Here is a 14,800-nt window from a genome sequence, read left to right on the forward strand (position 1 = left end):
AAAAATGTTCTTAGTCAAAAAAAGACACAAAACCAAGCATCTTAGAACTGTCTGGATTTTTTACTTTTCTGTCATTTTAGAAGTGAATAAAAACAATTATGACACAAATTAACTTGCTGCAACTTTTTTTCCAAGGTTGGTTTTTGGTTTTTCTTTTCAGTAAATCTAGCTGATAAAAATCCAGCACAAGATACTTGGATGTCACAGTTGTGCAATAAAAAAGGCAAAAGTCATTTTAGAAAGAGAAAGTAAAGTATGATACACAGAAAACATATTTGATACAGCAGGTCCTGTGTCTTCTCTCTGACAATAATGTTATGGGACAGGTGTTTTACCAACACTGTAAAAATTACTGAAATCCGGAAGAAAAGTTAAGGAGTTCAAGCAATTCCAAACTAAGATTGAATATCTATGCAGTTCAGCATTATGTTTATAAAAGATCCTAGAGCTCATAGCAAAGTTTATGTAAAATCATTTTGTCCTAGATCGTTCAGTTCTCAGTGAACAAAGAAATAAAGAAAGACTCAATGTACATCATGAGAAAACAAAGAAACTTGTTGACTTATTCACAAAAACTAAGATTCTCAGTGATGCCCTAAGGTCTCTTGGAAGTGGGAGCTGTTTGAAAAGGAGATCAGATCACCTTCCTTAGTCATTTGCCAACATCAGCTTAGACTTGCACTTCCAGGTTTCCTTCAGAAGGCAGTCCTTGCTTTGGATCTACAACTCCTATTAATAATCCTATGTGCGTCTATCAAAATATTTTCTACTTTTTAACCATAAAACAATGATAGAAAGTAAAGACATCTGTATGTATTCTGATATACAAAAAACTTGAATATTTAGAAGAATTCTATTGTTCAGCTGCCCCCTAGATATTATTGCAAGATGACTGTAGTATGTAATTTTTTTCATAAGGGAATCTCTGGACATTAAAACATTGTACAGAGATGATAACAATAGGAAATATGATATTGTAGTCGACTTTTATGTTGAGATTTATACCAAGAGAAACTATTTATGGAGCTATTTCTTCCATAAAAGATGTCTATCTTAACGGAATTGTAAGTTCTAAATCTGGCTTTTTCAGTGGTTTGGCCCAATAAATGCATCATAGCAAAGCTTTACTTCCACCTGTAAGGATAACCTTACATATTTTTGCATATAGCTTGCAAAAAAAGGGTTGAGTTAGAGCTAAAGATTGGGAGATGCACACAAAGGAAAAAAATGAAAGTGTATACAGCATGCAATCCTCTGAGAGACTGAATTTTAGTGCAGAAGAGCTGACTTAATTCTGAGTGGGTAGAATGGGTACTGCATGCTAACTTTCTCGATCTAAGAAGCCAATTTAAGTAGCAATTAATTAAGGGGAAAAAAAAAACCCTTAAGGCAAATGCTGAAGAAGATATTTATCTGATTGGTCAGTTTAGTTACAAAGTTTTATATTAGAGACAAAAAATGCTGTGACAGGAGCTAAATGATAAGAGTCAGAAAGAAAAAAGGCATGGAAAAAGTGGGGCTTTTCGAATAGGAAAAATTCCATGCAGTGGAAATTTAAAAATGCAAACAGCATCTCAAGGAAAAAAATAAGAGAACTTTTTCTTTAAATAGAAAGTATGTGATATAAAGCATACTGATAGCATGAGAAACAAATAAGGGAAAGAAATAAAATAGCAGTAGAGAAGGAAATTAAAGATACAAGTCCAATCAAAGAAGCTATTTGAATGATAGGGGAAATCAATAAGAAATGATGCCAAAGAGATATAAAAAGACTGGGGTGGGTTGTTTTTGTTGGTTTTTTTTCCTAAATAGCATAATCAGGGCAATGAAGTATAAACCTAAGCAAGAATGTTTTATTTGGAAGTTTTCCTAGATTCATTCTGAAAATCAAAAGCCCCAAAAAGCAGTTAGAAAAGCTTAGAATCCCCAAAATGACTGTACAAGTGCTCTAAAGAATAATTTTATTCAGAACAATATAAACTGATATGAGAATAAGAGTTTCAGAGGAATAAGTCTGTCTTATTTAATTTTCTTTTTTTAAAGGGGATTTGTTCATTTCCTCTATTGATTTAGGGTAAAAAAGATTTGATTCACTCAGTGAATGAGACAAAGGGGTGATCTTTACCTTACCAGTGGTAATGTTTGCTTTTCTGTAATATTCAACTTCATTCAGACAGTGGATTTTCCTGGGCGAACATTTGCCAGTAAACACCTGCAACCTGCCAGCTGTAAGTCTAGAATGCTGATAGCCATTTTCAAAACTCACTCACTTAAAAGGCTTCAAAGAGCTAAATGCTTTCCAGTGCTGAAGACTAAGCATTTGTAGGAAGGATATAAATCTGTCTGCATCAACTAAATACTTATAATCCCATGGACTCGTGAGTTTTGTTGCACAAGTTCTGGGCTGTTTCCTAAAAGACAATCCCACAAAGACAGCCAAAATCACTTTAAAAAAAACACCTCTGATCAGAACCAAATGCTAATCTAGATGCAGCTTGAATTACAAGCTCTGATTTTATGCACTTTAATACAAATGTGATCCTGCATTCATACACAATCTGAAAAAAACAAACACTGGAGGAGACCCTATAAGGAACACATCAACAACTGCACAATCACAACCCCACTGCAATCCTATGAAATTACTAGTAAATAACACTTCTTTCAGGAAGGAAGCATAAATTTCTGAAAAAGAAAATGACTCCTGTTCCTTTCTCCTGTTTTCCTCAAGAAAACAGAATCAAATTTAATCTCTTGTTATATACAATCACTGATCTCTGTGACTAAATGGGCCAAGAAGCAACAGGATACGGCTCAAACATGCAAGAGTATTCTGGCTATTAGCTTTGGTAAAGCTAATAGCTACAAAAGATAAATATTTAACTTAAATTTTCCTTTAAACCCTAATGGTTTTAGTATTTTCCTTGAAAAATGCCATGCTTCTAGCAATTAGTGTTACATACTAGTAAAAAACTAGTAGCAGTTTTATACTGATTTCTCATTTATTCATTCTGTAGATAACAAACTTGTCCAAAGATGATGGTATGAGATTAAAAAAAAGTAATTATTATCTGAGCTGTAATAACTGATACAATTTTTCAGCTTTTCCTGATGATCATTAACAGTGACCTTGAAGAGCTGAGATGTGCATCATGTTTTCAGATGACACTCCATTTCACTGTTGAGATTCTTGAAGGCAGGGCTACCATATTCTGGAAGAAGGGCCTGAAGAAGACTTTATGATGTTCAGCAGGAAGAAACAGTAAATCCTGCCCCTGGCACAAGCTAAGTCCCATCAATAGCATAGGCTGGGCACTGACAGCCTGGCAGCATGTCTATGGAAAAGTGCTTGGGGCTGCTGGTGGATGGTGGATGCAAGCTGGGCATGAGCCAGCTGTGTGTCCTGGCAGCAAAGAGGAAAACAGCATCCTGGGCTGCATGATCAGGAACAGAGGTTGGAGAATAAGCAAAGGATTTTTCCCAATAGTTCACACTCATTAGCCTATACCTGGAAACTGTTGGGTTTTGGTTCTTGCACTACAGGAAAAAGGACATAAGAAGCAAACTGAGAGGTATGCTGCTGGGATGGTTGGGGATGGAGCAGCGACCTACTGAGGAGAAAATGGGGTATCTTGGCAATTTCGGACAGGAGAAGGGGTTCCTCTGAAGACAACTAATAACAGACCCCCAGTGCTCATAGGAAGATCATCAAGGCAAAGCTGAGCTTTTAAGAGTCACATGTGTAACAGAATGAGTGACAACAGGAAGATGCTGAAACAAGAGAGGGGCAAACAGGTTATCAGGAGAACTATTTTCCTCAGGAGGACAGTTGAGCTGTGGAACAGATTTCCTAGAAAGGCTCTGCAACCCCCATCCTTGGAGACTTTTGAGAGGCAATTGGATAAATCCCTGAGCAATCCTGGCCCTATACTGACCCTGAATTACCAAGGTGGTCTGTGATGCTCTCTAAGTGGTTTACTTTTGCTCCTTTCCCCTGCAGAGAGAAGCCGAGGCACTCACTGTGGTGGAATTCTCACTGCTGGCATTACCACCAGCAGAAGGAGACATTACCACAGGCATTAACCAGAACACAGTGAGGGAATATTCTTCTAGCTGTAAGTCTTCAGAGAAGAGCTCTTTTCCTTTCATATATACCTAGAAAAACCATTAAGTATTTGGTTTAAACACTCATGCTTTCAGCAGTAATTTTCCAAACAGGTACCTCAGCATTATCATACAATGGAGCATTTTCCTGTGCAAGTGCTTAGGTTAGTAAGTCTTAGTGCATGCTTAGTGCCACAGAAACATAACTGCATAACATGCCCTTGTACAGGTTTTACAATAATCACTATGTATTATTTACATAATACATCTTCTGAAAAGCGTAACACACTGTGTGCAATCTGCATTTAATAACAGTAGGGTCATCAAGCTGCAAAATGCCCAGATGGCCTCTTCTTGTCTTACATTTCAATATTAGTTTTTATTTGCATCTACATTATTTTACATCTTAAATTTATATTAATTCGATTTTCACTTTCTTCAGGATCCGAAAGCATTTCCCACAAAATTATCAGAACACTGATATAAAAATTAAAAAAGCTCCCCAGCAGCTGCTGAGAATTCCAGAAGGATGACAAGTTCTTTAAAATTCTATAGAGAATGATGGAAAAAAACAAATATGAAGAAAGGATGCACTACTGAGAAGTAAAAAACAAAAAAGAGGAGCTGTTCAAATGTATAAACAATAAGAAATTAGTGAAGCATAGGAAGGACCGTATCGATGACAAGGGTAATATTGTGTTGAAACACTGCCAAAAGAAAATAATTAATTTTTTCTCTCACTATTCATAAAGGAACATGAAGTTAATGCCATGAACTGGCAGATAATTCACAAATTAGGACTGAAAAATACTGAAGGTACAGAAGTTACGAACAAATCAGGGTGTCTTGCTGGAGAGAATCAAGAAACATGGCTGCAATCTGCATGAATTTTAGAAATAGATTTTGATTGTGTAAAGCTATCTCCAAACACTTAATGATTAAGGTATACAAAGAGTAAGCTGACTAGTATTTTCTTATGCCACAATGAAAAGCTTGGTCTGGAAGTACATAACTAGAGGAGAACAGTATTTGGAATGATTTTTTTTTTCTCAATTTCCATGCAGTGATAAAAGGAGACAACACTTAGTAAAGAAACAGTCCAGACTGAACAGAAAGAAGAACAAAGACATCAAACATAATGCAAATGACCTTTGCTCATTTTGAGAATTATAAACTTGTCACAATGAAGAAACATCTATATCTGACTGCAGTGAATCACATCTGAAAAGAATTAATTTATTCACAGTGGTATATAAAATATTTCTATTTAAATTAATTCTGGTGGAATTACACAGGAGAGGGTGAATGTCGGGGGTTTGCATATATTTGATTCCTTTTTTTTAATATATATATATATATGTATGTTTGTTAATGTGAATTGGAAGAAATTAAGAGTAACATAGCAAAAAATTGAAAAACTGCAGATAACACAAAAACTGCAAGGAATTTTCATCAGGGTAAAAAGCAACAATTGAACAGAAACAGATTTGCAACAAGTTGCAAAATAACTAAAGTGCAAATTCGGCAAATAAAAATACACATTTCTGCACCAAAATAAGCCAAAACTTCATTATCCAACAGCAATTTGAATTTCACTATGCTGAGATTGTGCGAAGAAAAAATGCCAAAGAAATTTTGAGTCCTAGTTTCATTTCACTCTGATTCTGCTCACACCTGTTGATCCTTAAGCTGTTTTATCTATCCATTTGTGTTAATTAAAAAAGACAAAGAGCTACCAACCCAGCAACCAAGTGCCTTTCCAGTTCTGTTTAGTAGTCTGTATAAATTAATGGTCATTTTCATATGTGACTGGAACACAGTGTCCCTAGCCAAATAAAGAAAACCTCAATTGGGTGCAGCTTCATAGGCAGCAAAAAAGGTCGAGGCAATTTTTTACTGCTTAAATATCACATCACAAAACAGTGTGCAGTACAAGCTTTTTTCATTGCACTTATTAAAAAAGTATTTCTCTACCTGCTGAAATCTATGCAAATTCACTGACATGAATACAACTTGACATAGATTAACTTGTGCTGATTTACCAGGGTCAGGATTTTCCCCTCGATGTTGAATTAAACAAACTCTGTGAGCGGGAAAGCATTATCGATAAGAAACAATGAACCAGCACGGCACATAGCAGGAATACACTTCCTCAAGGGAAAATTTGGAAAATGTTTGGGGTTTTTTTTAACATCTATATGGAACATATACATAACAGGTACAGGTACTGAAATGTAGGTTGTAGTCCACTGACAGTTGTTACATGGGAGTCACTGGCATGTTTTGAGATCTTTCAATTTGCTTACAACAAACAGTAGAATCAGAACTACCTTATCAAACAGTTTGTCTAAAATCTTTCAAGTTTTATGGTACATTTTGCCTTGTTGTTTATGTGCATAATACATTTTATCTCTTCTCCATAAAAGGTTTGTCAAAGTAATATAATACACTGCCTTCATAAAACGTTAGTTTTCCAGAGGAATGTTATTTTTTTTTTTTAACTTCAGTCTCAGAAATGTATTAAGAAAAAAGGGAAAAATGAGGATGATGGAAATATAATTATTATAACAGCTGCTTCAGTTACCTCCAGAAAGATGTATGGTGAATGAAAGTCCTTATATGAAACAAATAAATGGGATTTACATTTGTCATACTTACCATAAGGAGTCTATCTCCAACCTGCAATCTCCCATCTTTTTGTGCAGCTCCCCCATCGATAATCTTGGTGACATAAATGCTGTTGTCCCCAGGGATGTGTTGGTTCCCCACCCCTCCTGCAATACTGAATCCTAGACCTGGAAAATATTGTAAACAGAACATTAGCAATACAATATAAAACATGAAAGAGAAGAGGAAGAGTAGCATATACACTGTAAGCTTTGAGTGATTTTTACAGAAATACAAATAACATACTCTTTCACATTCCCTGAAAGGTCAGGGACAGGACTAAGGTAAGGAAATTATTTCCCATTTACAATTACAGAAAGGTTAAGAAAAAAAATAATTGAACCAGTGATGATTCTATTCACCCTTCTCATTGGGGCCCAGTGCAGCCTACATCAAGAAGTTATAGCTCAGCTTTCCATGACCAGCATTAAAACACTGAAACCTTGAGTTTATTTTGTTAAATATTGCTATAAAATACATCACCATCTATCAGAACAAAATGGAAGGTGTTCTTATTGTCCACACAATTTGAAAAATACTTGGAGAGGTCTAGCACACATTTTGCAAGTTCACGTAGTACCACAGTGATGGGTGAAAGTAAAAGAGAAAAGGTGTAGATGTTTGATTTAAAGTGTGGGTTTTTTCTACAACACAAATCTGTGGCTATGGATACATAAAGTAATAAAGCAATAATCCTTTGTAAATATGTAACTTCTATTCAGTGATCTGTGAAATTCCTAGATAAACACTCATAGATTCAAAATTTGGAACAATGTCAGTTATACATGCCAATATGATTCAAGAAAAGGAAGGTAAAATAAATAGATGTTGTGGGGAAGAAAAAAAGACATTTTTCTCCTTTTCCTGTATTTCATATCCTCTGACAGACTGCACATACAAGCAAATAACTGATTTAATTTTTAGGAACATTTTTATCTCTCAAAGAAAAGACAGAAATTACTGTACTTGATTTCCATAAAAATTAACTTCATACAGCTAATTTTTCAGAGAACTTCCATCTGAACAGAGAAGCTGTTTCTGTCAATAATCTGCTTAGATAAATGCTCCAACTAGGGATTTCTCTTTTAGCTGTACAGAAAAACAGTTATATCTATTTAGAGAGTAATCACTGGTTTAATCTATGAAATCTATGCTGTTCACTCACTCCTAAAAGAAACATGTTGGTAATTGCTGTAGCCTAAGCAGTAAAGTGCAGTTGTAAAAAGTGAGTTGCCTGAAACCTGGCATTTCATCACAAACTCAAAAGGGAGACTGCTTGGGCAATAAAAATTAAAGGACAGTGTATATTTAACACACAAAACATTTTTAGCAGCTATATGAGTACGGATATAAGGGGGATTTTGAGTGAATTAAATATTTTAATTTTTTCCCCCACATTATTTTCATTTGATCGTTATTTTAGCTTCACAAAGATGTGTGGTCAGATACCATAATGGACTACTTAATGGATAGTGACACACCAGTAAATTACAAAAATAAACCTTTGAATTTGTATCTCAAATTGAAACACTATTTAGTTAATTGACTATTAACAACACACATGAAGCTAATTCAGAAGTATGGGGTAATTAAAATAAAGCTTTATTGAATTTCCAGCTAAAGCTGGCAATCACTCCTACTATTTAAGTGCTACTGTCTCTCCAAGATAAAAAGACAAAGATTTTTTCATCAGGGAAGATTTTTTCCTTAGGACTGCTAACAAAGAAGAGAAAAGATATTCTAATAAAGCATTAATAATGGAAACTTTCTTTGAAAGAGTTATGGACAAGGAACAATGATTGAATAACATTTCTTAGTGACATAATTATAATCAATTTCATCTAAACCCCATCTGTATAGACTTCTACCAGTAAAGATCTGAGAGCGTTTCACAATGCTGGTAGGAGCAAATGAGTGTGCTAGACCTCAGCCAGAGGGCTTTCTTCAGCTCCACTGCTCACCTGGGGCATGACCTTGGGAAGATCAGGTTGTGCTGCATTTCGATCCCCTCCTCTCCCCTTTATTTACTCTGTATGCGTGTAAAGGGTGAGGTAATTTCTGCACAAACAACTGGCCTGCACTTCGCACAAAGCGGGTCCTAACTCAGCCTGGTCCTGGTGCAGTACAAGCAAGCAATTGCCAAGATAATCACCTGAAACTCCTGCAGTGCAGAGTGAGGTGCTTGGCTTGCTGTTTGCATGCTTGTAGCACAATGGATGCATGAAAGTGTAAAACAAGAGTACTAATACAGGCTACTCCCATTAGAAAAGTGAAACTTACAATAATGAAAGAAGCAACTTTTTCTTCTACAGTCTACATAATATTTATATGTGATACAATGTGTGAGGCCACATGATGGTTGTTATCAGGGTCTGACTTGGGCCACCCAAAAAGACAGCAGTGATTATAGGAAGGTTTAAAAGAGCAGAACAAGATGGGGTAATACTGTGGGGAGCAAAGGGAGAGTGGGTAGGAAATAAAACTGAGGAAGAGAAAAATTTTCCAGGTCAATCAATAATGACTTAATTTCAATGCTTAATCATACTTGCCTTCTTAAAAAGATTTCTGAGAAAGAACAGGGAATGGAACAATGGCCCATTTCATTTTATTTAAATTATTTCTGCTAATTGTTAAGGCACATGGAAAGTATACTACACAAAAACTTTTGGGTAGGATTCATATGACCAAAATGACATCAGACAACTATGCTAATCACTTATTCTACCTGTACGATAAATGAAAATTCATTAAGAGCTTTTAAAGTATGATTCATCTCATCTCAGAAAGACATCTGAAAGAGATGAAGTGAATCACACAACTGGTTTCTGAAAGGCTGGGGTCTGGATGTGGGAAGAGGTGAGTGGGAAGATCAGTGCTATGAAAGTTTACAATTGAGACTGAAGGTTTCTGTTTTAAGACTTCAGAAAGGCTTGTTCAACCCTGGTGTGCATCCTTGATCACTTACTACATCAGGTTAGTGTTATATCAGATTCTTACTCTGTTTGAAAAGCAGAGAATCATTCAAACAAGTGGGAAGAATGGAACAAGGTATGTTTTCTAAATAGTATTTTTCATTGTTCCATCAAATTAACCCCCCCAAAATAAAAGAGCATATTTAATTTCAGAACCTTTTACTTGTTAACTCCTTTGGTTAGGAAGACATTTCCATCAGAACACAGAAGATCAGGAGTTGATCTCTTCCTCTTTGGCTGATGTGCAATCTGCTTCACAGAAAAAGCTGATCTAGGACAGAGTGCTCAAATTCCTCACAACAGGAATTAGATGGAGGATAAATTCAGAATGGAGTTGAGAAGGAAATGTTTGATGACAATGGTGGTGAGGCACTGACACAGGTTGCCCTGAAAAGTAGTGGATGCCTCACCCCTGGAAGTGTTCAAGGCCAGGCTGAATGGGGCCTTGAGCAATCTGGTCTAGTGAATGACAGGGTTGGTACCTTAAAGAGCCCTTCCAACCCAAGCCACTCCGTGTTTCTATGGTTCAGTGAAGAAGAGACTACTTCAAGAGGGAAAAAAGAGAGAACTGGATTTAATAATGGTGCACAGCCAAGTCAAACTCAGCTACGTCCAAAATCACTGAAGAACATTGGCCCATATAAGATTGACTCAATGTGTAAACTATGAAATTTGAGTCAAACCTCATTTCCTTCCATTTCCACTGGATATGTGTTTGTAAAACTCATCTGTATTTAGGTTCCACAAATGCTGATCACTGATCCTGTGAATAACAACACGTAATAATCCTATGAAACGAGACATTACTGGAATGAGAAAGAGGAAAAGGGACAGGGACAAAAGCTATTCCATTAAAACTGGAAACAACAGGAAAAAATGTTGCTATTAATAAGTCAAAGATATTTAGTCATACCTTTTCCTGGGATTATTAGCAAAACCACGTTAAAATACTTGACTATTTAAATCTATTTTTCATTACTTGCCACACCACATACATGCTTTAAACACACCACTGTATTAGTAAAACAATATGTTCTAACTACTTTTCTAGTAAAAGTAGGCTTGGAGACTTGGTATATAATTAATCCAGCAAAGTCGGAAAAATAAAAATAAATAATAAAAAAATTTAAAAAAAAAATCTCTGTGCAAGACACAGTGGGTGAAATACACTGCAGGCATAGAATTTTGCAGTAACCAGAGAGGGAGCCTAAAAGATCAACTGCAGCTACGTACTGTCAGCCTTCTAATGAAAAGTGAACTTAAAGAAACTCAGCCAGAACCCCAAAAATAGATATTGCATTTTACCATTATCCTATGCAGAGAATATCATATCAGAAATACAACAGAAATATAATATCAGCAAATGAAATGTGAATGGGGATACGAATGCAACCACTAGAAGAAAGGTTAGAGAAATCATGTGTATTGACAGTTCAAAGCATTTCAAGCAGTAAAAATCAAAATGAGTCATTTCTGTCAGGCCTGCACAGAATGCCTGGACACTGTAAGACCATTGCACAGGTGTCTTGTCAGCAGAAGACCCTGTACCCTGACAGTGGGATGTTGGCAGTAAGACTGCAGCATGTGACATCTGCCATTCTCTTGCCTGTAAGGCCAACAGAGAAGCAGATCACATCAATAAAAATGAGGAGCCACCTTGTCTAAGACTTAGAGACTGAAAAAAGGAGTATTCAATATAAAGGACCACCCATAAAAACAATATACAGGGTATATATTTCTCAAAAAAATGTCAGTCCATGGTTGCCAATCAAGAAAATGCCAAGAGATGTGGTAAGGGTTTGATGTCTCATGCCCTTGGTGTCACACACTGGTGAGCCAGATCACCTCAGCACATGCACCATAGGGGATGTGGATGAAACAGAGTGAATGAAATATATGAAAGGAAAATCATAAATGGTTAACTTATTCAGAGATTTAATGAATAAATGTTGCTACCCCTCCCTATACATTCTCTCATTGCTTTTTGACACATTTATTTTCTAAAGGTGTGAAACAAACTGATTTGCTCCAGAGCACCATGTGAATTCAAATTTTAAGAAACTGTTTCATGCAGCAAAACAGAAAGTACCACCAGAAAGGACCCCCAAAAAGTCACCACACTGAGGCCCTTCCCTGACGCTGCAAGCCTGGCTGATCCGTGGCGTATGACACATCTACCATGCTCCTGCAAATAACTGGGCATGGCTATGAGGAACCCAAGCTGGGGCAGCTCCTGCCTTTCCAAGGGCCAGCCACTTCTAGAACACAGCTGCAGAAGATGTAGCTTGTTAAAACTGTCAAACCTGGAACAATGACGCCCAATTCAGGTTTCTAATTAATCAAATTCCACTTGCAGGGAGGAAAGGAACATGGGTAATACAAAACGCTTTGACTGATGTAATGATTGACTTGTTTTGACAGGTAGCACTGTTATGTCCAGTTTATATGAGTAAACAAACAATAAAAATGTTAATTATAAATGAAGGAGTACCAGGGAATGTCTCCCCATGCCCTTTGCTCAAGCCTCTTGCTGCCAGTTTGAGCTTTCCTGGAGGACACATATAGCACATGTTACAATAGCACCTCACAACTGTGGACATTTAATACACTTGTTACAGCTGTGACTTATGACTATTGTTCAGTATTGACAGCAGATTCCTCTTTTATTTGGTGCATACAAAGAATAAAATACATCACAAAATAAAAATTAAAGTTTGTGTCACAATAATTGTTACAAAGAGGGTTACAAAGAGGGACCAATCTTCCTCTATAGAGCTCTGACTTTGTCATTCTATGAATCAGTTCTTGAGAAACTATTAAACCTAAGTATATGAAGTCACTTTATCTCATCTCCTTCATGTTGTAGCAGTAAAGTCAAATATCAATTTATTTGAGTGAGTTCTTCTAGCATTTCTTATGCCTGATGCATGTGACATCTTATGCCAGAAGGACTTACGTGAACAAAATTTGACTACGTTTTGTTCTGTGGATGAAAAAGTCAATCTAAAGTACAGTATGATTCATAAAACTTTTTACTAATATTCATAACATATTTAAAAGCCGTATAATTTCATTGCCATTGTTAATTCTTGTTTCAGACCCAGCTCCCAGATCATTTCAGGGGACTCCTTTCGTAACTAACAATTGGATAATAGCCTAGACCATGAAGAAGGCCCAAGTCCCTACACATCTAACACAGCATATTGTTATCTGGTGTTCCTTTCTAATGGCCTTGGGTTAAAAACTTCAAGCATCTTCTTTATTGTTTTGACATTTTCTTTCAGAAATATCTAGTATTTGAGGTTATTTCCCAGTTGATGTCAGATAGAATAAAAATAATGTATAGTGCCACTAGGTAAGAAGAATATTGTCCTAAACCACCTTACACAAAGTGAAAATTATTGCTCCCCTTATACTGTGTGGCATTATATATTCGTGCCTTCAGGTATTTAACCAACTGTTTTTACACATTTCCTTTGTTCTTGCCCACAGTCTTTTTTATGGTTACCATTTTCATTAATCCCTACATTCTGGCTCCCAGTGCCTCACCTCTCCATCCTGCTGAAGCAACAGGGATCTCAGAGCACAGTATAGCCTCTGCTGAGGATCAAACTGAGCTGCACACACAGCACTCCAAGCGAGTATGGCCAGCGTAGGCACAAGAGATGCTTGGGCTGGATGCTGCTTGGCAGCTGGGATTATACAGCAGGCAAAAAAAACTCTTTTCTTGCAAATTATCACTGATATTTTTCTGCATGGAGAGAGATTTTGGTTGAGGTTTTAATATACATGAAACTGTAAAATTTTTCATCTTATTTGCCTTTATCTGCATGAATTTTTAGCTCTGCAAATTCAAGTTTTCTAAGTAAACTATAACAGTATAGTTAGTTCTAATTTTAACTATTCTTGATTTAATAAAAAGAAAAAAATCACTGACATTTAAAACATTATAGTAACACAAACTTGCTGCACGGACCAGTGCAAGAATGGGCAGAGGTGTGTCCCTGATTCTTGATGAAAACAGAGATATTTATCTCACTGAGATTAAAATGGCTTCAAGACACTGCTGCATATGTACATTCACACTATCACAAAGGGTTCTCTGAAGGACTGAAGGCTTGGAAAAATGGCAGCCAGCTAAAACTCAGAGGACAGACTGTGGTGGTAGCTGCTATCTGGTGATGGAGGGATGGCAGGCTGATTTCCATACCTTTGATTGAGAATATCTAAGCAGGTTTTCAGCATATGCCATTTTAGAATTTGGCTACCATGCTGCTAACTAAAGTTCCTTGTATCAGTTACAAAACAGCTTCCTGCTGAGATGTCGTGGAAAACCCCTGCCCACCACTGCATTCGCTGAGGTTGCTCTTCTGCTGGGGGCAGAGGAATGCACAGTGTTACATCTCTTTGGACACAGCATTCATTAGTGTAATCTGAGACCCATGAAAGTCAGAAACACAAAAGAGTCCAGAGTATGGAAAAACATAATCTGCCTATTTCAGGGATTTTCTTGCTGAGCTACTCAGCTGTAGCCTCAGAAGAAAATATAAACAACTTAAGCTCTTTTCCAATTACTTTTTCATTTCTGGGGTATCAAAATCAACCATTGCAGCCAAATTTATTAGGTTAAAATATGAAAGAAAGAAATCTTCTCTCAGGAGACAGAGTTACACTCCTTGGCTTAAAAAAATCATTTACATTTCCAGCCAGAAAGGAAATGATGGGAAATTGAGATTATGATGCAAACGTTAGTAAAGCTTCAAGATAGTGACTGCATGTTTAAAAGCAATCATGCTGTAGGTATAGTAGATAAAGCATTGGTTTACATGATCATAATAGGAAAGCTAATCTTTCTATAATCTTTCATAAAACCTTAAAAACACATTTATTAAATAGCACTGCTATTTGTAGGAATTTGTAAAAGAAGCTCTCTAACAAGTAAATGAAAACAATCTCTTCTTTTCTATTGTTCTGCAGTTTAATGTTCCTCCCATTATTATTTTTTGCTTGCATATATTTATCCCTAAAGGTACACTCTCCTCAGATGTAGCAGAAAA

At 36.4% G+C, this 14,800-nt stretch overlaps 1 protein-coding gene across 19 annotated transcripts in view; it reads right to left on the minus strand.

Moving 5' to 3' along the window:
- DLG2 (discs large MAGUK scaffold protein 2) overlaps nucleotides 1-14,800 on the minus strand; it is a 991,421-nt gene that overhangs the window by 270,202 nt on the left and 706,419 nt on the right. For all 19 annotated transcript variants that reach the window (XM_088051071.1, XM_088051059.1, XM_088051060.1 and 16 more), the window contains one exon: nucleotides 6,763-6,899. In XM_088051071.1, the coding sequence (XP_087907197.1) occupies nucleotides 6,763-6,899 (137 nt within the window). The remainder of the gene's footprint in view (nucleotides 1-6,762; nucleotides 6,900-14,800) is intronic.

This window comes from Pseudopodoces humilis, chromosome 2 (assembly GCF_049639895.1).
Source record: "Pseudopodoces humilis isolate 2021_Gansu_Grassland_sample_001 chromosome 2, ASM4963989v1, whole genome shotgun sequence".
Classification (NCBI taxonomy): domain Eukaryota; kingdom Metazoa; phylum Chordata; class Aves; order Passeriformes; family Paridae; genus Pseudopodoces; species Pseudopodoces humilis.